The sequence below is a fragment of the Apostichopus japonicus genome, chromosome 11 (genome assembly GCF_037975245.1).
Source record: "Apostichopus japonicus isolate 1M-3 chromosome 11, ASM3797524v1, whole genome shotgun sequence".
NCBI lineage: Eukaryota > Metazoa > Echinodermata > Holothuroidea > Aspidochirotida > Stichopodidae > Apostichopus > Apostichopus japonicus.
This window is the reverse complement of record NC_092571.1, coordinates 10,661,767-10,689,536: the sequence shown is the minus strand read 5'-3', so window position 1 is coordinate 10,689,536 and position 27,770 is coordinate 10,661,767. Positions and strand designations below refer to the sequence as shown.

At 41.1% G+C, this 27,770-nt stretch overlaps 1 protein-coding gene across 2 annotated transcripts in view; it reads left to right on the top strand.

Annotated features, from left to right (window-relative positions):
- LOC139976121 (DNA fragmentation factor subunit beta-like) overlaps positions 1-15,481 on the top strand; it is a 41,439-nt gene extending 25,958 nt beyond the window's left edge. For both annotated transcript variants that reach the window (XM_071984559.1, XM_071984558.1), the window contains exons 4-7: positions 2,969-3,142; positions 4,833-4,912; positions 5,219-5,496; positions 13,660-15,481. In XM_071984559.1, coding sequence (XP_071840660.1) covers positions 2,969-3,142; positions 4,833-4,912; positions 5,219-5,496; positions 13,660-13,849 — 722 coding nt within the window. In that variant the 3' untranslated portion in view covers positions 13,850-15,481. The remainder of the gene's footprint in view (positions 1-2,968; positions 3,143-4,832; positions 4,913-5,218; positions 5,497-13,659) is intronic.
- Positions 15,482-27,770: the final 12,289 nt, after the last annotated feature.

Genomic DNA, 27,770 nt, shown 5'->3' with positions numbered 1-27,770 from the left:
TGTACAATTGTTTAAGGCGTCCATACACACACGCGCGTTATGATAGACCATATATAGTATTTATATACATTAGTGAGAGAGGGGGAAAAAACGTCAAAAATGGAGTTGTTGGTGTAAGGGGTAGGGTGAGGCGCACACCCCCTCCGTAATCCTTGATCTGTCACTGGCTACCCTGTGTATATAATAGGGATCAGCGCTTTAACTATGACTGTTCCTCTTTCTCTTCCCGAAGTCTTAGCTATCTTCTACTCCCTCCCTTTCTCCTTTTTCTCTCTTTTTTCTTCTTCTTTTCCCATCCTTTCTCTCCTCCTTTTCTTTCCCCCTCCTTTTCCCTTTTTTCTTCTCTTTTTTTTCTCTCCTCTTTTTCTTACCCGGGGGGCGCGCGCCCCCAACGCCCCCCCCTGGATACGCACCTGATATATATAGAAGTTTTTCCGTAAGCGGAGCGAATTTTAGGGCGGCTCGTTGATTGTGAGGAAGCACTTATCTAAGCATCAATATTTGTGAAAAAATATCGTAAGTTTTTCATTTTCATTCATTTTTTTTTATGTTTGCCGCAATCGCGCCCGCAATGCATGCACAGCATAATATCATGTGTGAAAAAATGGCTGTACACGTGCGGACCTGAGAGAGCAAACTGGCCTTGTGTTGTTAATGTTATGACGGTACTTTCTAGAATGGCCATTTGCGTCTGTTGGGGTCAACATATTTTCACACGGGGTTTTCACCATGCCATTGATCGATGTACACGGGTGATATGTCGCAAATATAAACTGAGAAAACGAATTGACAACACTATCATCATGAGCTCATGACTATTGGCCTACTACTTTAGTTATATTTAACACATTATTCATGCCTAAAACATCGTTTTTTGTTTTTATAGATAGTTTGCAGTACATTACTAAGTTCTTTACATATTTTAAAATAATTTTCATGTTTAAAAGTAAACAAAATAGAAAAAATAAAAAGAGAAAACGCCTTTTTGAAAAATGGAAGCGTCCTCGCAGAATGGGCGGGGCATCTTTATTTTGCTTCAAGTTACATGTTTTCGCTCAGAAACAAAGTTTCATACTCCAACTCTAATAAAAAACCAAATTTACATCTCTAAAAAATAACTATTTTTCGTAATCTGCAAGTAAACCAAGTTTATATGTCCATTCATTGTTATTTAAATGGTTAAACAGCACTCTAATTTATCTGGAAGGGTGCCTCGTGGTACATAGCTTTGACTGCATTCTCTCTTACGTCCTGGCGAAGTTAAGACTTATGTCACTGTGTTTGGGATCACAGTTAGAAAACGTCCCCCGTCAGTTTCACTACATGTTTCTTTGAGTGTCACTACTCATGCAAGTACAGGAATGCTCTTGAGAAAATTCCTGCCTTCAAACGACTGTTCCAAAGTCTAATCAATACTAATAAACGAAGTTGCTCGTTTTCCGACGTTTCGCGTAACCACACATTGACCTTCTATTTCGTTTAAAAAAGAATTTCAACGTATCGTTGAAAATTCCACGAAGGAAATGACTGAAATAACCAATCGTTAAAATTCGGGGAATTTCGATAAAAATCGGGGAATTTCGATGACAAAACGTGGAAATTCGGTTATTTTCCTTTTAACAAATTTTAACGGGAGTTAAGCGAAATCAGTACTGTACATCACTAATACCATATAAACAGTGGTCATTCATTTCTTTGAGCAACCACAGGTTAATTAAGACTTGGTTTTCCACAGAAAAATCCTTAAAAGTTTACCCTGGACATTTTGATCATTTTTTTTCTATGTCAACTTGTAAAGGTTAAGTTACATTGAATCAATCCAAAGTACATTACTTTAAGTAACTTCTGTTAGCATAATTGTGGTGAAATATTGGTTAGGGGGGAGTTAGACTTGAGTCAAAGTTTTCTTGGCTTGTGACTTGACTTGCCTTTGCAATGATTTGTGAGCTGACCTGACTTGAGTTTATCGGACTTGTTGACATCACACGATACCAATTTTTTACAAAATTTGAAAGAAACACTACAGAAACTGTATGCACAATTGAAACAAATGGTCAGGTGGTATCTATCTGACACTCACATGATTACATTAGGAAAGGAAAATGTATGTCGTTGTAGCACAAGTGGTTCAAAGTTGAGCATTTTATCAGTGAGCTAGATAGATCCTCTTAGCAGTTTCTAGAATATAGGATTCTGGTGTTAACAATGAATTAAGTACCACTCTTCTGAATTAACTCTTGGCATAAACACAAATATATCATCTACTCTGCTTGAGATAGGGGTGGGTGGGTGGGTGGGTCATGAAGCATGAATTTAGCTTTAATTGTGCTGTAATATGAGTAGTGAGACATACAGTATATTTCTTCTGCAAACTTAGACAGAGCTCGAAGCAATCATATCAAGGATAAATCAACAAGAAGATAGTTATATCCTCAGTAAAGCTTTTGAAGAGCATTTTTCCAAATGACATATCACAGACCACCTACAGTATGGTGAACCGCCTTCCTGGTGTGTACAATAGTTGACAGTGTAGGGAGTCAAAATACGTTACATTCAATGAATTTGTTCATATCTCAAGTTAGGGGCAAGATATTGAGATGAGATGTTCAGTCAGCAGTGTGTAATAGTTTCTCTCTGATGTAAGTTTCACATTGGGTTGTCACCAGAAAATTCTTTTAACTTGATGATAATAAAATGGGGAACTGCAGGCCGCCTTTGAATATCTGCATTTCAAATTCATAGTTTTGCATATTTGACCTACACTAATTTATTCCAGGTAATAAATAAAGGTGCAGTGATGTGAAATATAAGTTTCTCTAGTTAATATTTAAGATTAAAGAAATATGAGAGCAGATGAAGGTGAGATTGAATTTGCCCTAATCTGTCATGACCATTCTCACCTGTCAAAGTAAAATACATGTTTCTAAATGATATCTGGTTCTAATTTATCAACTTCCATTCATTACAGACACAGTCAACAATCTTTTTAAAAGCTTGGAAGAATGCCACAGTAGCCAGCCTGACATATTGACAGACTATTTGAAAAACAATCCCAAACGAGCAAAATTGATACAAGATTTGAACGAAGGAATTGGCGGCAACATGGCGGAAGATCGAAAAGACGATGACAAATGGTTCAAAGGTCAGAATTGTAGTGGACTTGTGAAATTTCTTATAGATTTAAATGAACTGTATGTTGATGGGTAGAGACATACAGTACTGCATTCATTGTGTTATGTTTCTATTTGTAAACTTATACTCAGCTGATTTAACTAGAATATGACAATTACATTTCCTTCTTTGAATGGTAGAATTATATTTAATCCAAAGTAACCTGTTGCAAAACTGGTCTGGTTAACTTGTTTCTGATGCAAATACTGATGTAATGGGGTTTGTTTAATACTTAACTGGGACATTGTAGTCATTGCATTATAACAACCTACCAGACCAGTTTAGAAAGAAGTCAAAGCTCAAGTGACTGGGTAAATTTCATGCAAACTAACATCCTCAGATGAGCTAGCTATTCTGGTTCGTAAAACTCCGCAAAATGTTTCATTATACACAATGTCACAGAAAGCTTTGTAACCCAAGAGTTTCAGACGTTATGATCCTCTGAAAAGTAGTGCACAATACCATATTTTCACTGAAAATGCTGCCACTTTGATTGAAAAATTTTGGGTGATAATAAACTTTTATTACATAAGTTGCAACCTAATGGTTCAGAATCTGGTGTCAGAATTGCAATAGCTATCTTAGTTTTGAGGGTTGAAAGGCATTTACAAACCAAAATGCTCTCTTTCCGTAGTTGTGTTTTATCTGTGCGATGTGTATCTATTGTGACCCTTGTGCTTTTTAGCACAATAACTCACAAAGTGAAGTGTGCTTGCAGTACGTACTTGCAATGTCAATTTCCCCTGGTAAGTAAAACTACCTTGTTAATATTACTGAGGGTCAAAGATCATTTTAGGTTGGCAGATGTCATAGTCTGCAAAACTTGTAACCACGATAAGTCACAATTTGAGGCTTGGATGAGGTTCATACTTGGTATGTTAATCTCCTTTAGTAAGTACAAAAACCCTGTGGAAATGACTGAGTGTCAAAGGTCATTTGAGGTCAGCAGAGTTCAAAGTCCGAAAACCTTGTGAGCACTATAAGACACAAAGTAAGGCTTGAATTAAGTTCATTCTTGCTGTGTGGATCCCTTTGGTGAGTAAAAGATCCTTATTGATTATTGTGGAGGTCAAATGTCATTTGAGATCAACTGAGGTCAAAGTCTGAAAACCAATCATGGTTCATTACAAAACGAAGCTTGAAACAGCTTCAAATTCAGTATATAGTTCCACGGTTAGTAATTACATTGCCTTATTATAGAGTTCATAGGTCGTTTAAGCTTATGAATCAGTGTTCAACTATACAAAACCTTGCAAGCTCAATTACATCAAAAGCAAAGCTTGGATGCACTTCATACAATTTATTGAATAAAAGAACCCATATTGGTATTCATATAGGTTCAAAGTCTTTTGTGGTCACAAGTCTGAAACCGTTGTCAGCACATTTTACTCAAAACCTAAAGACGTGTGAACTTCATTAGATTCACCTTAGTGAGTACCAGAGGTCAACTGTCATGTCTGGAGGTGAAAGTTTGTTTGCAATCAAAAGTAGACAATCACACTAGCTGTTCTCATAGCAAATGGCAAGTTATCACTCCACCTGCTGGCTGTCTTGTTGTAATTTACGTTAATGAAATGAAAATGAAAAGGTTTACAAGTGGTGTAATGAGACTAATAATTTCATCATGCCATTACAGTGATTGTTTTCTTTTTATCTTCAAGATGTCGATGGAAAGTATAAAACCAAATCCCAGTTTATGAGATATAAAGCAAAGACCAGGACTAAAAGTTATTTGAGTGATGTGAGTTTGAATAAACCAAAATTCAAATACAATTTTCAGCTAATGCTACAATGTACTTGTTTATTTATGTATTTATTTCACTTCACTTAAATGTTATCATGTAAAATTCTCTGGTATATAAGTTAACCTATTTCAGTTTAATGTTTAACTTTCTGGGGTCAATTTTCATGAATTGTAGCATCTAGCATAATGGTACAGTAGCATCAAAAACTTGTACCACCGAATTTTATTGAAGCATAAAGAAAATCATAGGATAAAAGACAATCATATCAATTGTTATTTGATTTGTCTTCTTTTTATTTTAAGACAAGAGAAAAGTTAGTTCAGAAGAACGATGACGAAGAGATGAAACAGAAAAAAAGGGATGTGATAAAAAAGTTCAGCAGTAAGCTAACAGAAAATAGTTACTATGACAAGCGCTTTGACAGGTATGATGAGGGGAATGAGAAACTCTGCAACCGTGATGGGAAGTTTGACTGCAAAGGAGCATACAATGAAGATAGCTGCGACTCCAACAATCACATTAACCCTTACTTGAATCGAGGATATTGCAAATTATTCAGTTTCTGGAATCTTGATCATCGGTGAGTACCACCATTTTTAAGTACCTGTCATATCAATTCTTTGCTTCTTTGCCTTTGATCCATTTTGGACCAAATCAACCAGCAAGAAGAAATCTGGAAGTTCAAATATACTGCAAACCAACTGATTTTCTGATGTGATTAACTTACTAGAAACAGGAAAAAAAAGTTCTTCGAATCTGGTCAAATTTTAAATTGCTGACTACTGTAAGTAAACATTTGTTGGGTGAAACTACAGATCTAGAAAACTGTCTCATGAACCATTTGCCATTCTATTTTGAATGCAATATGGAAAAGTTGGTTAACTTATTGCAAGTGGCTGAATAACCCCAAAATGCTGCTTCCAGTCTTGTTGATAGTCACCCTCCCCCCCCCCCCCGTCTCATTGCCCTTCCCACCTGTCTCTTATGGTCTTGGCACTTCTGTCTACATATCACAGAAGATGTGGAAATTTCCGAAATGTCACCTATTGATTATTATCTTGTAAAATTTGATCAGTAATTAAGCTCTTGGTTACTGATGTGGTGCATCTACAGTATTTTTACCTAGAGAATTCCGTCAGTTGATTAGTAATAAATGTAAACATTTTGGTAAAATACTGAAAAATTCATCATTTTTGAAATGACACAAAGCTTTGAACTGTACAATGCAGTACATATGTCTGGATTGCAATCATGATAGGATAAAGCATAACGTTCTACTGTACACTGTGTACATATTACAGTACGTGTTTGCCCTCTTGATACAATAGGATTTACTTCACTCCTCTCTTACCTGTCTCCTACAACACTAACGCACATTTCCTAGTCTACCTAGACGCCACTGGTATAATTTTAGCACTGTGCCCCCGGTGACCTCTCCCATAGGTCACCGCGCACCCTCTCTTCCTTCCGAATTTACCATTCCGAAGGAAAACGCGTGTCTTTCGAGCTCCGTTTTCTCTAACGCCAAACTGAGTTTTGCTTGCTGGTATCCGGCTTCTCTTGAACGACGAAGGTTCTTGACAAAGTTTTCTACAGGATTCCCCAAGTTCCGCTAAGTATCCTCTTGTTTTCGGCAGTTTTTCTGCCTCTTTTAACAACTAGGATCTCGCCTCATTTTTGCATTACGGTACCTCACACGTGTACGGGTTGTGCGAGACACCTGTACACTGCACTTACGTGTGGTACCACTAAGACCTATTCACGTATTTTTTGTTGATTTTTACTTGTCTAGGTTCTTTTCCCCCGTGTTCTCTTTACCCTTGGAGTTCCACGGGAAGTACTTGGGGGGTTTTTACAGCCACCCGGGAGCTCCCTTTGGGGGAGTTTAGACCTTCACATTCTTGTTTTGTTTCAGAGAAACTCTGTGTGTAGGTCTCGTTTTTCAAACCGCTCTTTTCGCGGTTTTCGTATTATTTTTTTCTCCCGACTTATTCTCCTCCTACAGTATAGGAATTCAGGATGTCTAAGGACGGGAGGACTTCAATCAAAATTGCAACGTGATCACTTTTTCGTCCCGGGCGTGCCTGGGACGAGCACGCACTATGCCCGCAGTGCAGATCTTGCTCTCGGCGGGACCCTTGTTCCATCTGCGTGACCTTCACGCAGGCTAACTGGAAAGAGACGGAAGCCTGGCTGGAAGCTAAGCGTCAATGCCTGCAGCTCCAGCTGGACCACCTTCCACCCTCGTCGCCAACTCCGGCTCCTGACCAAACTGCTCCGCAGTCCGCGGTCCATGACAAACCTCCGGAGGTTACACCGCGAACCCCGCGGACCACCGATCCAGAGACAACTCCGAGATCTGAGAATCTCTCGAACCCTAAGGCTAAGGTCAAGCCAAAGACCTATAACAGAGCCAAGGGGAAGGCACCGAAAGCTAACTCGGTTGCTAAGGGTAGGGCCGCTCCCACTGCGGGAGCCTCTGTTGTGCCCTCCGACCCTCAAGACCAGACAGTCAGGTCTGCGTCAATTTCGAAGGAGCCGGGGACACGTAGCCGCTCGCCGGTGCGTCGTCCGTCGTCAGTCCCCGATGAGTCTTCACCGGACTCGGACACAGGCTTTAGGAGAAAGAGACGTCGTAGGTCTACGGAGGCACCGCCACCGCCCACAGGACCTCCCTCCGCCGACTGTGCGTGGCTACTTTCGCAGCTCACCTCAGTCCTATCGCCGCTAGTCCAACACTTGACCCCCGCGACGATACAACCGGTCCCAGACCGGGCGGAATCTGTAGCCGATATCCCTCCGGCAGTACGGGAATATCCCGTCCAATTAGGCACCGTGCCTCCACGGGTCCCGAGGAATCTGTCCTCTATCACTCCGGACCCAGATACTTTGAAGGTTCAGGCCTCCGAAGCATTTTCAGAACTCGGGGACCGCCTCGAAGACTTCAAGGCAACCGGTTCCCCGAATCAGAATCGGAAGAGGAGGTGGAACCGCGGGGTACTACCCTACCACCCGGCCTCATCGCGAAAGTCGCGAACATCTTCAAGCAACGGTTGGGGTTCGAGGACTCCCCAGCGGGACCCTCGGCCCCAAAGTCATCGTCGAAACTGCGCTCGACTAACGAGGCGCCGGAGGACGATTCCACCTCCATCCCTGTAGACCCGCTCTGCTTCGAACGGGTCAAATTTCTACAGAAACAACGGAGGTGGACAGCCTTCCCTGCAAAGCAGGACAAAGCACTCCGTGTGCCGGAGGATACTTGGAAGAACCTCTTCCACCCGCCTTCGATCACGCGGGACGCGACTGACCGCCTTCAGGCGGAACAGGGTTTGACAGGTGGAAATTTTAAGGACCCACACCGTAAGCGACTCGAGAATACACTGTTCGAGCTCGACCAGTCGTCCCGAGTTGGGAGGAAATTCGCGTCAACCTTCCTTCTGGCAGCTGAAGTCCTTATGCGACATCACCAGCAGCTGCCAGAAGACCCGGATCAAATTCAAGATCGCGAAGCCGCGCAGATACTGTGGCTCCTGGGCCCACTAGCCAGGCTGGTCTACGACCAATTCGCAAGAATAGCGATCCGCTCGGTGGAAACCCGCCGACGAAACGTACTGGCAGTGGTAAACTGGCCAGCGGGAGAATCTAAAGAGAAACTGGCGAACCTCCCCATCCTGGGAGAGGATCTTTTCGACGATCAGTTCGATGAAACCGTCAAGCAGGAATTAGAACGGCGAGAGACCCTGTCAAAGTCGGGCTTCTCCCGCCCGGATACTCGTAGGGGTGATAGACAGTCACGCCCTTACAGACGCCCAGATCAATCGAGACCCCCATGGGGTAGGGCACAACGCCCCGCTTACTGGAAGCGGGGCAGCGGCAACGCCTCCAAATCCTACAGGGGCGGGAGACCAGACAGGTCACCAAGACGCTCCCCTCAGGGGCAGAGATACTGCAGACTCTCCCGGGACGAGCGACCGCGTCGAGACGATCAACCCACCCTACCACGGTTACAGCGTACCCGGCGGTAGGGGGGAGGCTCCAGTTATTCCGGAACATCTGGAAAGAGATGGACCCGGGGGATACCCCATCGAGTTCTCTCGGACTCCCCCAGAGGGGGGGGGCGGAAAGGACACCCCAGTCCCCACCGACCTGGGCCAAAGAATCGCCCTCGAAAGCGAGCTCCATGCGCTAATGACAAAGAGGGCAATAGTGGAGGCGACGGAAGGGGAGGGACCACTCTTCCACTCGTCCTTCTTTCTAAACACCAAAAAAGGACGGGTCATGGCGACCAATCCTCAACTTAAAACCGGCCAACTCATTTCCGCATGGAGACATTCGCAATAGTTATACCGAACCTCGCGAAGGGAATGTGGGTGACATCTGTCGACCTCAAAGACGCATACCTCCACATTCCCGTCGAAATCGAGTCTCAAAACTTCCTAGCATTTTCGTACAAAGGAAAAACCTACAATTTCGTGGCACTACCCTTTGGCCTATCGACCTCACCGCGAGTCTTCACACGAATAGCGGGCGCGGTGGTCGCAGACCTACGCCGAAGCCGAGTGACCTTATATGCTTACCTCGACGACTGGCTCGTCACGGGGAGGTCGCACCAAGAGGCACTCTTCAACCTAGATCGCACAACAGAACGCCTCGAACAACTCGGTTGGGTGATCAACAGGGAAAAATCACATCTCATCCCGACCCAGACCATTCAATTTCTGGGTGCAATTCTAGACTTTCACACTGGTTGGGTGAGACCGTCCTCCGAACGGGTCACCAACACCCAACAAACAGTTCGCCGCCTACTCAACAGGCGGTCCTCCCCGGCCAGACTTTAGATGAGAGCCCTCGGCCTCATGGCCAGTCTGGTGGACGTGGTACCATTCTGCCGTCTCAGAATGCGACCTCTCCAAATACACCTACTAGAACACTACGACCAGGAGCGGGACGTACTCGACAAGCGAGTACCCCTGAACGGGTTCGACACGGCCCACCTTTCGTGGTGGCTCACAAAGGAGAACTGGGCTCAGGGACGCCCCTTCCGAGAACAAACGTCTCTAATCTCTATCTCCTCAGACGCTTCCTTACAGGGCTGGGGAGCGTGTCTGGACGATCTGACAATTTCGGGGGAATGGGAGCCAACCTGGCGACAGGCCCACATCAACGCGCTCGAGTTGGAGGCACTATCCAGAGCCCTCCACCACTTCGAGTGTCACCTTCGGGGCCACGCCGTGACAGCCTTCTGCGACAATACCACGGTAGTGGCCTACGTCAACAGGCAAGGGGGGACGAAGTCCCGATCACTGTGTGCCGCGACATGGGACCTCCTGCTCTGGTGCCGAGACAACGACATCTCTCTAAGAGCCTCGCACATTGCAGGGAGAACCTAACGGCGGACGCCCTGTCCAGGGGGGCCCAGACCCCAACGGAGTGGTCCTTACAGGAAACCACCTGCCGGAACCTGTTCCGCCCGTTCGGGACTCCGAACATCGACTTGTTTGCTTCGGCGACCAATGCCAAGCTCCCAGTATTTTGCACTTGGACCTTCCACCCCAGGGCGTGGGCGTCGGACGCGTTCTCGATCAGCTGGGAGGGGATGGAGGCGTACGCCTCCCCCCCCCCCTCTGCCTCTTACAGAAAGTGCTACTCAAACTGAACCTATCCCGAACACGGCTACTACTAATCGCGCCCTACTGGCCGAGACTAACGTGGTTTCCAATGCTACTAGACCTACTAGCAGGAACCCCACGCAGTCTTCCAGACTCACCCCACCTAGTGAGCTTGGGCCGGACCCGAGTCAGCCTACCTCATCTACGGTCCTTGAACCTGACTGCGTGGCCGTTGTCCGGGCTCGGTTCAGAGCGAGCGGCTTTTCTCCAGACGCTGCCGCCATGGCAGCGTCAGCCAGGCGGCCAAGCACCGTCCACACTTACGATTCCCGACTGGCAAGATTCTTCGAATGGTGTTCCCGTTTACAGGTCCGTCCGGATACTACCTCTCCGGCACAACTAGCTGACTTTTTCATGCTCCTCTGAAGAGGGTAAACAACCGAACACCATTCGAAATTACAGATCGGCTATCGCAGCGATCCACTCGGGATTCCCGGATGGGTCATCGGTAGGCACCTGCCCGCGCCTATCGGCCCTCCTCAAGGGTATGGCCAACCGCAGGCCCATGCATCGTAAGCTTCCACCAGCTTGGAGTATCAATGGCGTGCTCCATCACTTAGCCCGTCCACCTTTTGAGCCAATGGGCTCATCCCTACTCAGGGACCTCACCGTCAAGACACTATTCTTGGTGGCCTCTGCCTCCGCCAGGAGGAGGAGTTGCCTGCACGCATTGTCCACAGCAGAAGGACACATCCGTTTTGACAGCCAAGGCGTGCGTCTGGTTCCGGACCCCAGGTTCCTTGCTAAGAACCAGACGCTTGCCTTCATACCAGGGGACATCTTCCTCCCGAAACTGTCCCTGACCTCCGACACTGCGGAGGACAAACTGTGGTGAGGGCACTCAAATGGTACTTACATAGGACAAAGGACCTGAGATCATCACAGGCCCTATTTATACTACCTACAAGCCCTCACTCGGCTGCCTCTAAAGAAACGATCAGCAGATGGCTGGTGCAGGCAATTCGCCTCCATGCGGAGACAGACCAACCGGTCAGGGCCCACGACATTCGAGGCCAGGCGGCATCGAAGGCCCTGTTCCAAGGGGTCCCGGTGGATGACATCCTCCGGGCGGCCTCGTGTGAAACCCCCTCGACTTTCGTCGCGTCCTACCTAACGGACACGGTCGCTTCGGAGTCGACGTTTGGCCGTACGGTGTTGGGCGTTCCGGCGGGCAGGTCCCGCCCGTTGGGCCTCCCACCATCGTAGCAGTGCCACTCTGTGCGTTAGTGTTGTAGGAGACAGGTAAGAGAGGAGTGAAGTAAATACACCAAAACTCACTGGTTTGGGTATTTACGAACGACGATACTTACCTGTCTCACCCACCTCCCTCCGCCACGTGCGGAACTCAGGAGCCCGACACAACGCCAACAGTAAAACAATCAAGCTTGTCATTCAATACTGGTAGATCATATTTCTCTCATAAGTTATCTATAGTATGTGCTGGATCACAGCCGGACAGACCCGGATATACCGGACACCTCCAACCGGACATATCCATCCGGACATATCCTACCAGACATATCAATGCGGACATGCTCACCCGGACATATCCAGCCGGACATACTCATCCGGACATATCCACCAAGGACATATCCATCCAGTCCGGACGCCGAACGAACCACGACATCTACGCTCTCAACCTAACCTTCACCAGGTGAGTGCCTCGTGCATCGTATTATTGCTTTGGTTCACACTATCTTTCATCCTTTAAGCAGATCACGATCGCTTCGGCGTGGTTTTTCGCATCCCTCTCGGGTGGGTTCTCCCACCCGACACGGGCCTCCCCGCTGCGGTTTCACGACCACAGCGGAATGGGGCAAATCTGGAAGGAAGAGAGGGTGCGCGGTGACCTATGGGAGAGGTCACCGGGGGCACAGTGCTAAAATTATACCAGTGGCGTCTAGGTAGACTAGGAAATGTGCGTTAGTGTTGTAGGAGACAGGTAAGTATCGTCGTTCGTAAATACCCAAACCAGTGAGTTTTGGTGTGTCCTGCTGGCCTGTGCACAAAGTGTCTTGCTTCTCTCCCATCATCTTAATTCCTGGTTACAAGATTTCCATATAGTGAAGCATACAGGCCTCTTCAGATCTACAGTATACAGATTCCCATGAGCAGTGTTTTGCCCCTCTGTACTAGTACCTGCTGAATGACACACTGCTAGAATAAGAATCTTCATATCTATCAATATCTCCCAAGTGTCATTTTGAGGGCTATAAATTGTTGGTAGCTTGATGAGTGCTATATCAGTCTGGTTCATCAGATTATCTGACACTCAGAAGCATTAAAGTGAAGTAAAGGACAGCTGAAATCATATGGGACTGTGAAAGTCCAATCTTCAACACTCAATCATCACTTTCAAGGTTTCAAGTGAATGGTATTTTGTGAACTGTGCATCAATTGGTTACAATAATTGAGCTGTCTCAAGTCACAAACATGAATATCTCAGTGATGTGATATTTTATTTAAGTTCTATGTCAACAATCTTATCTTAATAATGGGTTAAGGTTTTTAGGTCTTAAATGTTTAATGTTTTGGTTTTGTTAAAGATGGCGGTTCATTGTCTTGTAAACCTTCAGAAGAGGATTGTTTTTTTTTCCCATTTACCTGTATATATATATTAAATGGAAATTGGAACCATGCACATGCCAAAACAAAAGACAACAGAAACCTAACCATCTTATTACTATATACAGTCTATTACTGTAGCATGACAACTATGGATGTCTCCTAGCAACTGCATACAAATAAAGATAATTATCTTCTTATAAGTACTGTACAAGCTCTACAATGTAAGTTACATTAATACTTGCCTTTCACAGGAGCAATATGTATCTATTTCTAGAGTACTGACTATGAAAGTCGTGATATTGTTTAAGGGACTCCTGTAATGGTGAAGGGTAATAAGAAGACAGAGGATAAGATGAATGGTGGTTGGGAAATCTGCTGTTACTCACAATGCTCCCTTTTCCTTTTTTCAGGTTCATTTACATTACAGTATTAGCACAAGTAGTATGAAGTGCTCTTATCTTATACTTCTAAAATGATTTGCAAACTGTTCTTGTTGCCACCCACAGGATTGAGAAAGGTAGAGAAGTTTTGCCTCAACTGGAGAAAGCTATCAAGGATTCTTCTAGGAAGGTTAACTTGGATTACTTTTATGAGCTTCTCTTTACGATGAAAAACTTGAAATTGGTTTGCACAGAATGCCATGATAAAAAGGACCATCAACTGAGAGTAGACATGACACAGGTGTTCCTATCTTAATATAAGATATCTTTAGACCTATGTTGTACTTGGAGATCTCATTTACAAACAGAATACAAAAGTGTTTAAGCAACACAAATCCATCTATGATACCATAGTCTATAACTAATTTGCTGAAAATGCACTAAAAGAAAATGTTTTAACCGAAGATGTACAAAACCAACTTGAAACAAAATGTAAAATATTTTTTATCCATCATATATCATAACAGTCTTTGCTGTAATTGATTTCATAAAAATGCATATTTGGTCAACCTATGTACCTTGGTGGTTCATTATATAATGGGTCATGAATTATTTGCTGGACATTTTCATTGTCTGGGATAAAATACCTTTCTCAGTTAATTTGGTCAAATTATAATTGAAGCACTTTTAAAGCCTGTTTGAATTTGATCGATTGTGGTCTTATTTTGATATGGTCAAAATATCATTGAATAACCTAACACTTGTTTTAACTTGATCAATTGTGATTTCATTTTTGAATATTTCTCAGTTGATTCGGTCAAACTATCATTGAATCACAACTGTTCTATATTTTGAATGTTTTCTTCATTTTATTTAATAGAGGTTGGTCTTGTCACTGCTCCATTATGCTAAGATATTTATATTTTCAACTTTTTACCCTAATGTTGGTATTGTCTTCTGTGAATGTACTGTGTATACATTCAACATGAAAGTATCGAAAGAAAAACACACCGAAATTCATTATGAAATTTACAGCCATTCAGGCTATGACATATCTCAAATGCGGAAAGGTATTTGTAAGCTGTGTGTGGATATTGTTTATCTCTGTCATGTATGGTAACTACGTAATGGCTTTGCTTTTAATTAACTTAGTTCTTGTTCATGTTTCTTCTTGTGGAACAGATCATGTTCTCTTTGCTTCCAAATTTGATATATTTTGTTTTTAACATGTTGACTATGGTGATTGATTTTGTATGATAGTATCAATATACCAACACAGGTGATGAGAGTTATTTTAAAATAAGGTAGAGACCACCCAATCATGTATCTACAATCAAGTATGGTCAGTTTTATCCAAAGAATATTTTTGCAGAATGTACTATTTTAGAAATTTCTAATCAGTGATTTCATTCATAGCTTTTGCAATATCATTATATATACTGTTAACTGGAATAGAAATAACATAGATGTATATCCTTTCGAAATCATGAATTCAATTGTTGAGTATGCAATATTACCCGGGAGCTAACTATCAGATAACTAGTATTAAATACATGAAAACCGCTGTCCAATATTGACAATGAATCAACACATCAGCTTTTGATTCAATAAGGTAATGAGGGTCCCCAGCCACGCCCTAATTTAGCAGAATGCCTGAATGCCAGTTGTAAACTACAGGCAGTTACGTGCTATTGAAAGTTAAAGCAATCATGACAACTGAATTAAATAACATAGATGTATATCATTTCAAAATCATGAATTCAATTTGTTAAGTTGAAATAGAGACAAACAGGCTTGAACAACTCTCATGTGTACCCTACAGTACTATTTTATTTGTAAGTTTTAAAACGTGTAAATGAATGTTACTGTGACGGATGATTGATGTTACCGATTTTTAAGAATACGTCCGTCGCTAAATCTGAAATAAAGTAATTGGTGAAAATAGCAATTGTATGTGTTTCGTATTTTTTGGTTCCTTGCTTAAGCAAAAGGAACCTATGTAGTCAGGTTTGTGTGTGTATGTGTGTGTGTGTGTCTGTGACACTTGCTTGGGTACGCTCTATCTCAATGAGGGAATGTTGGATTGAGGCCAAACTTGGACTATAGATCCGCCATATGGAGAAGGTGTGCCCTGTTGTTTTTGGTGCCTGTGAAGGTCACCAAAGGTCAGTTAGAGGCCAAAAACCCAAAATATTAAAACTGCAATAACCCCCAGTGCCAATGTGCGACAAGGTTGATATTTTGGGACAAGTTGTGAACTGGTGAGGAGAACATTTTCAAACGGAACGGTCATGTGATCCAAGGTCACCAAAGGTCAATTAATGTTGAAAAACAAGTATTTTTGCGATAACTTGAGAACGAATTGTCCGTTAGGGTTGGGAGTTGCTTCAATGTAATCCAATTGTTGACCCGCATCTGGGTGACCTTTGACCTCAATTTGACCTCTGGTGACCTTTACGTGTTTTGGGGATTTTTACAGTTTTGATGCTATTTTCAGATGTCAAATGTACCTTCTGATCATAAATGTCAATAGGTTGACCCTGTGTGACCTTTGTGTGCGAAGTTATATGGGGTCAAAGTTTTTCGGTCGGAGTTAGGATGGCTGTACAGACTTGTCGTTTTGTTTTTTGGGATCAGCAGATCAAACTACATCTGAAACCAAGGTCAAAAGGTCAAAGGTCACATTAGAAAAAAAATATGCATATTTTGAGAAAAAAACGGGCAAAAACGAAAATGTTTGGTTTTGATGCTAGATTTGGATATCAAAGGTACCTTCCGATCAAAAATGTCAATGGGTTGACACCCGGGTGACCTTTGTGTGTGAAGTTATACAAGGTCAAAGTTAATTTTCAGACCTTTAATGCAATTACCCCCAGTGCCAAGGTGTGATACGGATGATATTTTGGGACAAGTTGCAAATGGTATAGGGGAATATTTTCAAACTTAACGGTTATGTGATCCGAGGTCACCAAAGGTCAATTAATGTTAAAGAACTAGTACTTTGGGGGGAGAAAATGAGCAAAGATAAAAATGTTTGAATTTTTATAGTTTTGATGCTATATTCACGTCTCACCGATCAAAAATGTCAATGGGTTGACCCCAGGTGACCTTTGTGTGTTAAGTTATACAAGGTCAAAGTTAATTTTCAGCGATGAGTGCAATAACTCCCAGTGCCAAGGGGTGACACGGTTTATATTTTGGGACAAGTTGCAAATGGTGTAGGGAAACATTTTCAAACTTAACGGTCATGTGATCCAAGGTCACCAAAGGTCAATTAATGATAAAAAACCACTATTTTTGCGATAACTTGAGAACAAATTGTCCGTTAGGGTTGGGAGTTGCTTCAATGCAATCCAATTGTCGACCTGCATCTTAGTGACCCTTGACCTCAATTTGACCTCTGGTGACCTTTACATGTTTTGGGGATTTTTACAGTTTCGATGCTATTTTCAGATGTCAAAGGTACCTTCTAATCATAAATGTCAATGGGTTGACCCCCGCGTGACCTTCGTGTGCAAAGTTGTACAAGGTCAAAGTTAATTTTCAGACATTTAATGCAATAACTCCCAGTTCCAAGGTGTGACACGGTTGATATTTTTGGACAAGTTGCAAATGGTGTAAGGGAATATTTTCAAACTTAACAGTCATGTGATCAGAGGTCACCAAAGGTCAATTAATGTTAAAAAACGAGTATTTTGGTGGGAGAAAATGGGCAAAGAAAAAATTGTTTGAATTTTTATAGTTTGATGCTATATTCACGTCTCACCGATCAAAAATGTTAATAAGTTGACCCAAGGTGACCTTTGTGGGTTCAGTTATATGAGGTCAAAGTTAATCTGCAGACATTTTAGTGCAATAACTCCCAGTGCCAAGGTGTGACACGGTTGATATTTTCGGACAAGTTGCAAATGGTATAGGGGAATATTTTCAAACTTAACGGTCATGTGATCCGAGGTCACCAAAGGTCAATTAATGATAAAAAACTAGTATTTTTGTGATAACTTGAGAATGAATTGTCCATTAGGGTTGGGAGTTGCTTCAATGTAACCCACTTGTCGACCCGCATCTGGGTGACCCTTGACCTCAACTTGCCCTCTGGTGACCTTTAAGTGTTTTGGGGATTTTTACAGTTTCGATACTATTTTCAGATGTCAAATGTACCTTCTGATCATAAATGTGAATAGGTTAACCCCCGGGTGACCTTCGTGTGTGAAATTATACAAGTTCAAAGTTAATGTTTAGACATTTAATGCAATTAACTCCCAGTGCCAAGGTCTGACACAATTGATATTTTGGGACAAGTTGTGAATGGGGTGGTGGAACATTTTCAAAGTTAACGGTCATGTGATCCAGTGGCGTAGGAAGGTATTTTTGAGTGGGGGGCTGAAGACTGATGGCCAGCCTGGGGGAGGGGTCTAAGGGAGGGGGTGCCCCCTCCCCTTTGGAATTTTTTGCATTTCCAGGTGGCCTCAGATGCAATTTGGTGCAATATAGCACACTTCAACACCCACTCCATTTTGTAAACTTAATTTTGTATTTTCACCTGGCCTTAGATGCAATTTGGTGCTACAAATGAGATTTTTTTTTCTCATTTGGAAATGAAAAAGGGGTTTTCTGACTTGCGAAGCGGGGGGGGGGGCGGAATGATACTTCCGCCCCTCCACATTTTTCACTGGGAGGCTTGCGCCCCCCCCCCCCTCAGCCCCCCCCCCCGGTTCTTACGCCCTTGATGTGATCAGAGGTCACCTATGTTATCATATCTGTTGACCCGCTTGTATGTGACCTTATATTTCTTACAGTTTCGACGCCATATTCAGATCTCAAAAGTGCCTTCCGATCATAAATCTGATCAGAATTTGTGATCACAAAGTGTTGGCTATAGTGTTGGTTACTTAATGGGTACAAGTAGGACCAATCTTACTATGATAATATTATGTGTATTGTCATATACCCCTACGCAACGAACCACAGTGCCCTTGGGCTCTTGTTACATTTGATCTTAAGAATATGTGGGATTTTTCCATTCTTATTATTTTTATTTTTGGAAACTGGTCTAGTATGCATTATTACCCGAGAGCTAACTATCAGATTACCAGTGTTCCAATACATAAAAACCGCTGTCCGATATTGACAATAAATCAACGCATCAGCTTTTGATTCAATAAGGTATTGACGGTCTCCAATCATGCCTTAATTTAGCAGAAGGCTCTAATGCCAGTTGTAAACTAGAACCAGGGAGTTGTTATGGAATATAACGACTCCCTGCTAGAACAACAGTATTTGTATACAAATACATGTAATTGTAGTGCGTGGTGAAGGTGAAAGTTTGTTAGTTGTCGATATTCAATGGAGGGTTTCTTGAAGCTATTTCGGTCACGAAGAAGCCAGCACGGCGACTGGTCCCTTAGAGTAGACCAAAGCTAAGATATATTGTGCAGTACTCCAGCTAGCACGCGTCTGCAATCATAAACGAAGAAATGCTTAAAACCATCACAGTTTAACCGGACAACCAGCATAGGCGAAAGTTTACACTTAATATATTAATCAAAAGAATATAATGTACATGTCTAGTGTATATCATTGCACAAATGTAACTCTCCGGCCTATCAAAAACTGCTTGGTCGATTACCTGGCACTGGTTGGTCATCATCCAAACCACGTTATATGCCATACACGTACACGTACACGGCCAACCATATACGTACGATTATAACGTTACAAGTGCCTTTGTTGCAAGAGCTGAATTAGTACTGATAACGCCGAGTCGTTGAGGATAAATACGATTCACATTTTTTGCTTGCAACCTTGTAACAAGATGTTGTTAACTCAAATGCGTTAAGTTTTACCGGTCTTGTTCAATTCGAGAATAACGAACCAAAGTAGAGAATTTTACCTACTGTTTTGAAGAACTATGCTACTCTAGGAGATCTATTTTCTTTACGTGTGCAGAATTAACTGTTCGCCGCCACAATTCTTTGCAACTCTTGGTCGGGAATTTTTTCTTGCGTAGCCAACGTGTGAGTTTGAGATTACTATGAATAGTGTATGTTCAGCTGGCATTCACCAGCCAGCCATGTAGATGATGGAGCGGGCTAGTTATCCCGATATTGTTGCGCGCATGCGCACTACAATAATTACAGGTAAGTTGCTGACAAAATCCGACTGATTTTATCCGTCTTCTCTGGGGTGGCTGACAAAAGTCCGAATTTTAAGCTTGCTTTAAACTTGAAGCTATACACTTATGTAAAATATTAGTTATTTTAAAGGGGGTAGAATAACCTGCAAGGGAAAAGAATTAAACTCAACGATTTTCAATTTTTAAGGTCGTCTTCAACCAAGCCATAGTCAGATATCATGATGGTAATTGTCACTCTAAGCTTCCGAACATCACTAATTGATGGTATATTGTCACATCAAATAAAGGTAACAATCTGTAAAGCTACCTTCAGATGCAATCGAAGTGTAGATATCCACTTACAAGTTTATAAAAAGGAAGGGGGTGTTGCTGACATATGTATGGATACTTTCAAGTGCCTTCTTCATTTATTATTATTCGTTATTCATTATATTAATGATATATGTCGGGGAAGGGGCTTGGAAAATCATGTTGAATCGAAAAGATTCACTGGATAACCAAGTAGTCACTAATTTTAAATTTGGGAACATAATTGTATTGTTATGAAAATGATTATACTGTTCATATGAACACTTAGGAAGATATGACCTTCTATAACTTAAGATTTCCAAACCTATCCAACTAACATTTCCTATTTTTGACAATACTAACGTGAGAGTTCCCCGAATGCAGTCTACAGTTGTTAGAAATTGCCTTGCTTTTACAGCATAAAGCAGTGCGAAAACTAACAGGTGTCAAACCTATCCATCCATCTGTCGGGTCCAGTGGTACGGGGGGTGTTAAAATCATTCTTCGTAATTCTACAAATATCTCGACAAACTGTCTTCAAATAACCTTTTGTCTAAAATTAATGCCTCTCTGGTTCAGGGCTTCCTATTTTTTAATCTATACCTTTAATACTGGAACATACGCAACAAAGATTAATGCTGTTTCAGAGAATAAATTCGGCGGTTTTAGGGTAATCATCACTCTATTTGTTCATTTGTTGTTCTTGGAGGTATTTTATGCCCCCATCCAGTCAGATTTTTCCCTCCACTTGCCCCTTCCCCATTATATTGGTGGGCCAAATATAATCGACGAAAATTACAAAATGCATTTAAAGGCTCACAGTTAAACCAGTTGACGTTAATCCGCAATTGACGAGAATTCTCAAATTGATACCAGCCATTTGCATCTCAAGATTAATGTTATAAAACCAATGGACTATGCCGTTAGACAGACAGTTTTGATGAATGAATGAATCCTAAGTCGATGAAACTTAGCTTCATATACGAATTATTTAAGCAATATTTATAGTAAATCATAGACAATGAGATAGCTTTAACTGTACTGTTGAAAGAATATTCCAGACGAAAATGAGAACTTTAGACAAAACAAGTGAAAGGAATAGAAACTTATCCCAATTGTTAACAACTCATCGCTGTACCGTCTTTTACTTTATAAGTTATTCAAATTGTAAATTTGTTTTGGCACACTACAGTGCCACGGATTTGACAAGACCACCCTAGAACTAGCTTCTAATTTGAGTGAGTTATAACCTATTTCAATAATTTCTACCCAACGAAAGAGAAAACAAAGGGAGGGATGTAATTGGATTAGTAGAGAAGGGATGGAGAGAAGAATGAAAGAAACCAACAAGGGAAGAGAAGAGGCAGGAGGTAATTAGTGGAGGGACAAAGAGAGGATTAAAGGGAAGTGGGTAGGGAATAAACTGGATTCAATCCCCTGCAGGGACATGTCATCAATGGTTTGGTTGGGAAGGTTAAAGTGTTCTCCAACAGGGGTCTCAATCTTCATGGTGTTCACTGTGGGTCTGTGACCATAGAATCGCTTCTTGAGGGTGGTTTTGGTTTCGCCAACATACTGGATGCCGCAAACTCTACACGAGATCAGATATATGATATTAGTGGTTGTGCAAGTGATGTGACCTTTAGGTAGCCGTCCTGACCTAGTACGAATCAGCAGAGAGAGGATGTGGATGCAACGTCTTCGCACCATTCAACCTCATGGGCTCAACATTCAGGAAGGACATGACTAACTTTCTTCTGTCCCCCCTCCTTCTCCCCATGTCTCCCCCCCCCCCCCGGCCCATTTACTCCTCTTCTCATAGCTCTCTTCCACCCTTTTCTCCACACCTTTCAATATTTGTCGTTCTCTAGTTTATTCCCTACCTCTCCTCTTCCCCTTTTGGTTTCTACCTTTCTTCTCTCCATCCCCTGTCTACTAATCCTCTTACATCTTTCTCTTTGTGTTCACCATGCTTATTAAACTTTCTGTATTCTATGCGTGTTTTTGTACCTTCTGTTACTGTTACTTGTCATTTAGCCTTTGAAGAAGATCCTGCTAGGATCGAAACATCAGGCCAACTTACTTTTACACATATATTTGAATGCTCACATTGCAGCGCGATACTGATTATCTATACGTTTTGATAGGCTGCTACTAGAACAGTCAACAATTCTCTGATGTCGTATTGCAAGATATCGACCGACACCCAGGGGTGAGATGAATTTGTAGATAAAAAAGCACTTTACCGAATCGCTTGTTCTGTCTTTTTCTCTTTAGTAAACGATTCCGTATAACACTTCCTGAAAATATTGTGATCACTGCTTACCTTGTAAACAACGTATTACAGTCATCAAAACAGGATGGGACAACATCTGAAAGAGGCACATTGACCTGAGATATTTGCTTAAATCGGATACACTTGTGATTCCAATAATAAGATCAAGTAAACTCGTTAGATGCTAAAAAATAAAAATACCCGGCAAACAGTGACATGTTGACGTTAATGTACTAAACACATACGTGATTCTGTGCACTTCCCTTCAAATCAAAATATGATTCTATTAGAGTCTTCACATTTCGTCTTTCAGATACTGTTTTATGTTATTTAATGAAGTACTCTGTATGCATGGGGGTTTTCAAATATCAACTATTATTCGAAGAATTTATCAACCTTATAAGTTTTTACCTCATTACACCCCTAGGTTACTGTCTACCATGAGAAGAATATCTCTGAGGCTGAAAAACAGATAAAGTCCATTACATGTTACGTAATAAATGCTCACCTCGTCCACTTTTTCATCTGTTTGGTCTGAAATACTTCAACTCTATTACTAGCGATATTAAGAACGAATGCAAAGTATGTACTAGTTGTGTTTCAGTATAACATCAGTCTTTCGTTTACAGTTCTCATTGTTTCTCTTAGATTTGTCACTTGTTCGATACAATCTCCCAAATATAACTTTATAAACCATTGAGCCAAGGAGATGATAAGTACATCAATGACTGAATATTATTGACAGCGAGTATCTGTTATTTTCATCCAACGTCTGATTAAAGTTACTATTACATGCAATCTGATTCGTTTATCATGCAAAGCTGTTTCGAGTAGTTACTCATCCTCCACTAGTATGCAGATAAGGAACAGAGTGCGTGTATCGTAGTTCTTCCAATTTGTAAATGATAATTGCACACCAGCGATAAAGATTTCTTGAAAGAGGTACCTTGCATGGATAATAAATGTTCCTCAAAACAGAATGTTAGTTTCTCTTATGGCTAATGTGTCTGTTGTGCAAAACTTATAGTCAAGCCAGGTTTGAGGTATGTGTTATGCTTTCGTAAACAGGTATGGAATGACTATGTCTACAGGTGTGTATTGCACATCACATAGATAGAAGATATGTTTATAGTTCCTACTGAAACTAACTCTACAATTTACTAGCCCAACTGCTAGCCTATACCGCTACCTTTTGTACTGCAAAAAAATCCAAGGTATTCTGAAAGCGGTGATACGTCAGTTTCAAGGACCACAAATACGACGTCTTTTGAATCATGACATGCTGGTAAAGTATATTTATTTGGAAATATTGGACAATTTCACCGACTTTGTTCAAAGTTTCGTCCTAAAACGTTGATAATTCATTGCATACAAGTTTCCTTTTTCACCTTCATATACACTTACAGTTCTTACCGGAAAGAAAAAGAAACTACTCTTAAAATAGGTCAATCGAGATGAAAGAATGAGATAATAGAGCACAAATAAACCCAATCAGTTACAAACACCTTTTGGGCATCAAGACACACGCGTACGTGCACGGGAGTCATCTGCGGGCTTAATTTGCATTACTCCACTTTGTATCATCAATATATCAGGTGTTTTCGATAACCCTTGTGATTGGTAAATTTTACCTTACGTTTCGTTTAATTTAGTATCAAGCCAGAGCCCGTATTCTTAGAATATTCTCTTCCGCCTAATGTTGCTATATCAGTCGCTGTACTTGAACTAATTATATGTTTCTTGAATCGTCGGTAATATGTGGTGTAGCCTTGGCCAAATTGATAATGTTACAATCGAAGCTCATGCGACCGTTTAACTATCATGAAAGGGAAATATGTCTGCATTATTTGTCGGACTATAGCAACACCAGTTCGAAGAGGAATGTAATGTAAAAGATTTATGATATAGAATATTCATCATTTGTCATTTTGTTCCGATATGAAAATATAAAATATCTTTTTTATCTTTGCATGACTACACAATCTTGATCTCAGTATAAAACTTCCATGTTCATGTGCTAAATATATAAATAAATTACATTGCACAAAGGAAATTTGAGTACTCGTTGTAACAATCTTGTTTATAAAAGTATATACTATTTGTATTGTGAATTGAGAACAGAGAACTGTAAAAGTACACAGAAATACACTTCTAGACCTAAGGACTTGCACTCCCCCCACCCCCCCCCCCCACACACACATACCTAAAGAAAACCCCAAACGAAACGACATGTCACTTTAGTGGTTACTCGTAACACCCGATTGCCTTATTTTAGAAAAAAACATGCACAAATATGTCCTCATTCTACAGCTGTCAGAAACTTATGAGGACAATTCTCTGGTATAGGTAACATATTAAATTTTGTGACAACTGTCTAGTTACATTATGGTATTTGATCCGGCTTCTGAGTGATTATGAATATCGGTGGAGTTAACACGAATGATGTTTAGATGAAACTAATAGTTTGCTTCGTGTTGCATCCAGTCAATTGACTCTATTTTCCTTCCAAACCGTCATTTTTTTGAAGTCGTACCGTACGTAATAGGATAGCTTACCACAATGCAATACGGTAAGAATCTAAAACGAAACGTGGTTAGATAACCTGCGCCTTCTGTTATTCTATACCTATATATGCTACGACTGAGTGATCTTAATAATTTAATTAATATACGTTATTGTTATAGTCTGCACGCGTGTACTAAATTGCGGTAACTCTACTCAACCTATACCGACTTCTATTGATACAACTAGATATCTTTTGAGGTTTATTCAGCAAATAATGAATTAGTGAATCATCCATTCTGCAGTATTTTACCGAAATTGTACAGAACTTCTTTAGTTGGGACAAGGTTTGTGTATGGTTCTTTGATGATACGCTTCAATATAAAACAATAGCATAGAATGGTTTACTCTTCTAAATGTTAACAGAAATGGGAAAAATATGTTTGTATGTTTCATTTCATTCAACATTTCTTTTTAAATTGTACACGTGTTAAACGTATAAGTTTACAAGACAATCATATCCTTACGTTACCTAGAAACCTTGTTTGTTGTCTTGGCAGTTTAATAGTTTGTTATCTAACAGTTACTTATGTTACAATTTTCAAAAGTTCTCACTGTTACTTATTGAGCCAGTAAATGCATTCTGACATTATATTTCTAACCATATTAAATAAAGAATTACTTCACTACACTGAAACAGTATGGCATGGGGGAATCTAATAAAATTATGAAAATCACTTTCCATGATAAATTGTTTATTTGAACTTCTGATCTAAATTCGGCACAGTATGTGTTATAAGAAATATTTCGCCTACACGTTACACATTATCGTTCCAATCATTTCGTTCTATACCTGTTGATTACATGTTTTTGGTGATAAGGATAAGCAGGTGCAAAATCCTGGAACTTCCTTAATCTTAGCAGCTGAAAGTATTCTCGCCAACGTTAAACAGTGTTTAATTCTGGTTTTTCATTATAATTAAAGTTTTAATGAGTAATTAACCATATCGCCTTTCTTCCAAATTTCAATTAGCACATTAAAGATGTTTGCAAAGGAATTATACTTTCAAAAAGTAGCTTAAGCGCTTGTTATGACTTTTTGGCGATAGACTGATAGACATGCATATGTTGTAACATGATGTTATATGGGTAATTGTCAATGCCTTCAAATATTCAAATCTCCAAATTTTGTGATGAACTGTTCCAGTGTTGGAGAGTATTAAAAGGGATCAAATGTTCCAGTTTTCAAGGATTTATATGTCCAAATGTTCAAGTGCTCAATTATTATAACATTCAAATGTACGCGTGTTTAAATTTTAAGGGCGGGAAACATTCCTTTACTAAAAGAGAGCCGAAAGCTGTTTGAGTTGCTTTTAAGAATGTCAAGTGATTGTAAAAAAATAAAAGAACTTGTTAAAGAATTTTGCTGGTTTTCCTGTAAGGGTTTTAACAGTTGTAAGACTTTATATTCGCCAAGGGAATTAGTCCAGCAGTTGCGTTACGTCTAAAATGTTAGACTAATTACCTGACGACATCAGATCAATTATCTGGACACCAGAAAACGAGATTACTGACCTGAAGAGATAAGAAGGGACAAACGGCGTTACTCATATGGTAATGAAAAGGGAGATTGAAGGAAGTCAATGAATACGGCACTCTCCGAAACTCTCTCATAGAGGTGTCGTGGTATTGCCTAATACTTTTATGTCACTATCACACGTTTTCCGTCACATTGACGTCATACCTTTAAGGTATGCTGGAAACGGAATATTCGATAGCTATTCTAAGTGACAGACACTCGTAAATAACACTGATCAAGTTAACCGTTAGGTGACTTGACTGACCTCACAATGAATGTAATGAAGATGAAAAAATCGAGACAGATGGAGATACATGTATATATCGACAATGAGTTGGAAAATCTAGACGTGTCTATTGTTGTCGAGTCCACCTTTACCGAGGAGGAGTCGAGTCCAAAGGGTCCGAGAGCGAAAAAAGCCCGAGTCCAATATTCTCTGAGTACGAGCTGATTCCGAGTCCAGATAGCCGGAAATCCGAACTTCCGGTCAGAACTCAAAGTAATGACGACGAGAAGAGTGAGAGCCGGAAATGCCAAGTTGGAGATGTGAATATTTGACCTGCTCGGGGAGAGGCGGAGATGGGTGGGGTGGTTGGGGTGGAGGAACGAATGTATACTGCCTAAGGGCTGTTGTTTATATGTGAGTTATATGGGAATTATGTAACCTGGCATGCAGAGTATTTGGAGTAAGGCAACAGTTATGGTAAGTAACGCAATCATTTATTTAGTACGAGTAACACAGCATGATTACTAGTAGAATTACCCTAGATATGAGTACCAGTACAGGTAGGCAGCTCTATAGGCATGAGTACTTAATTTTCCAATGGAGTGTTTACTCCATTCCGCCGAAATAACCCAAGTAAGAGTACAAATCTATCAAGGCGAGTATTTATACAGTCTGAATTCAATACAGATGTTCATATGCAGTGAAAACTATGCCAGATGAAATTAATCAATATGTATTACCAAAATTACATTTTTTACTAAACAAGTGAAATAATTTGAGGTCCTTTTGTAGTAGTGAAGGATGGGAGCAGAAGTTATGATAAGTAACTCAATTCAGTATATGTCCAATAAGAAAAGAGACATGACTTACCGAGCATTATAAGTACCATATATACTGAAGACATTTATTTAAACTAACAACCCTACTATCAGTACTTTCCTCTCATGTTCCTCTCTTGAAACCCAACGAGACAACAGTCTACCAGTCGCAGTTACCTACGACTGTCAGCTACATTCAACGAGCACCGGGGAAATCCAATCAACTTATCATCTTTCCAGCCATTTTATCCAATTATCTTTCCAGTCATGTTATCATCCTGCCTCATGGAATTTACATTGCACTTTGGTCATTCTGTTCAGGATTTTGGGGTCAGAGTTTTTGAGAGACACTGGCAAAGTCTGGAACACATCAATAATGGATCAGGTAACCTATAGCATAATTCATCAAGTTA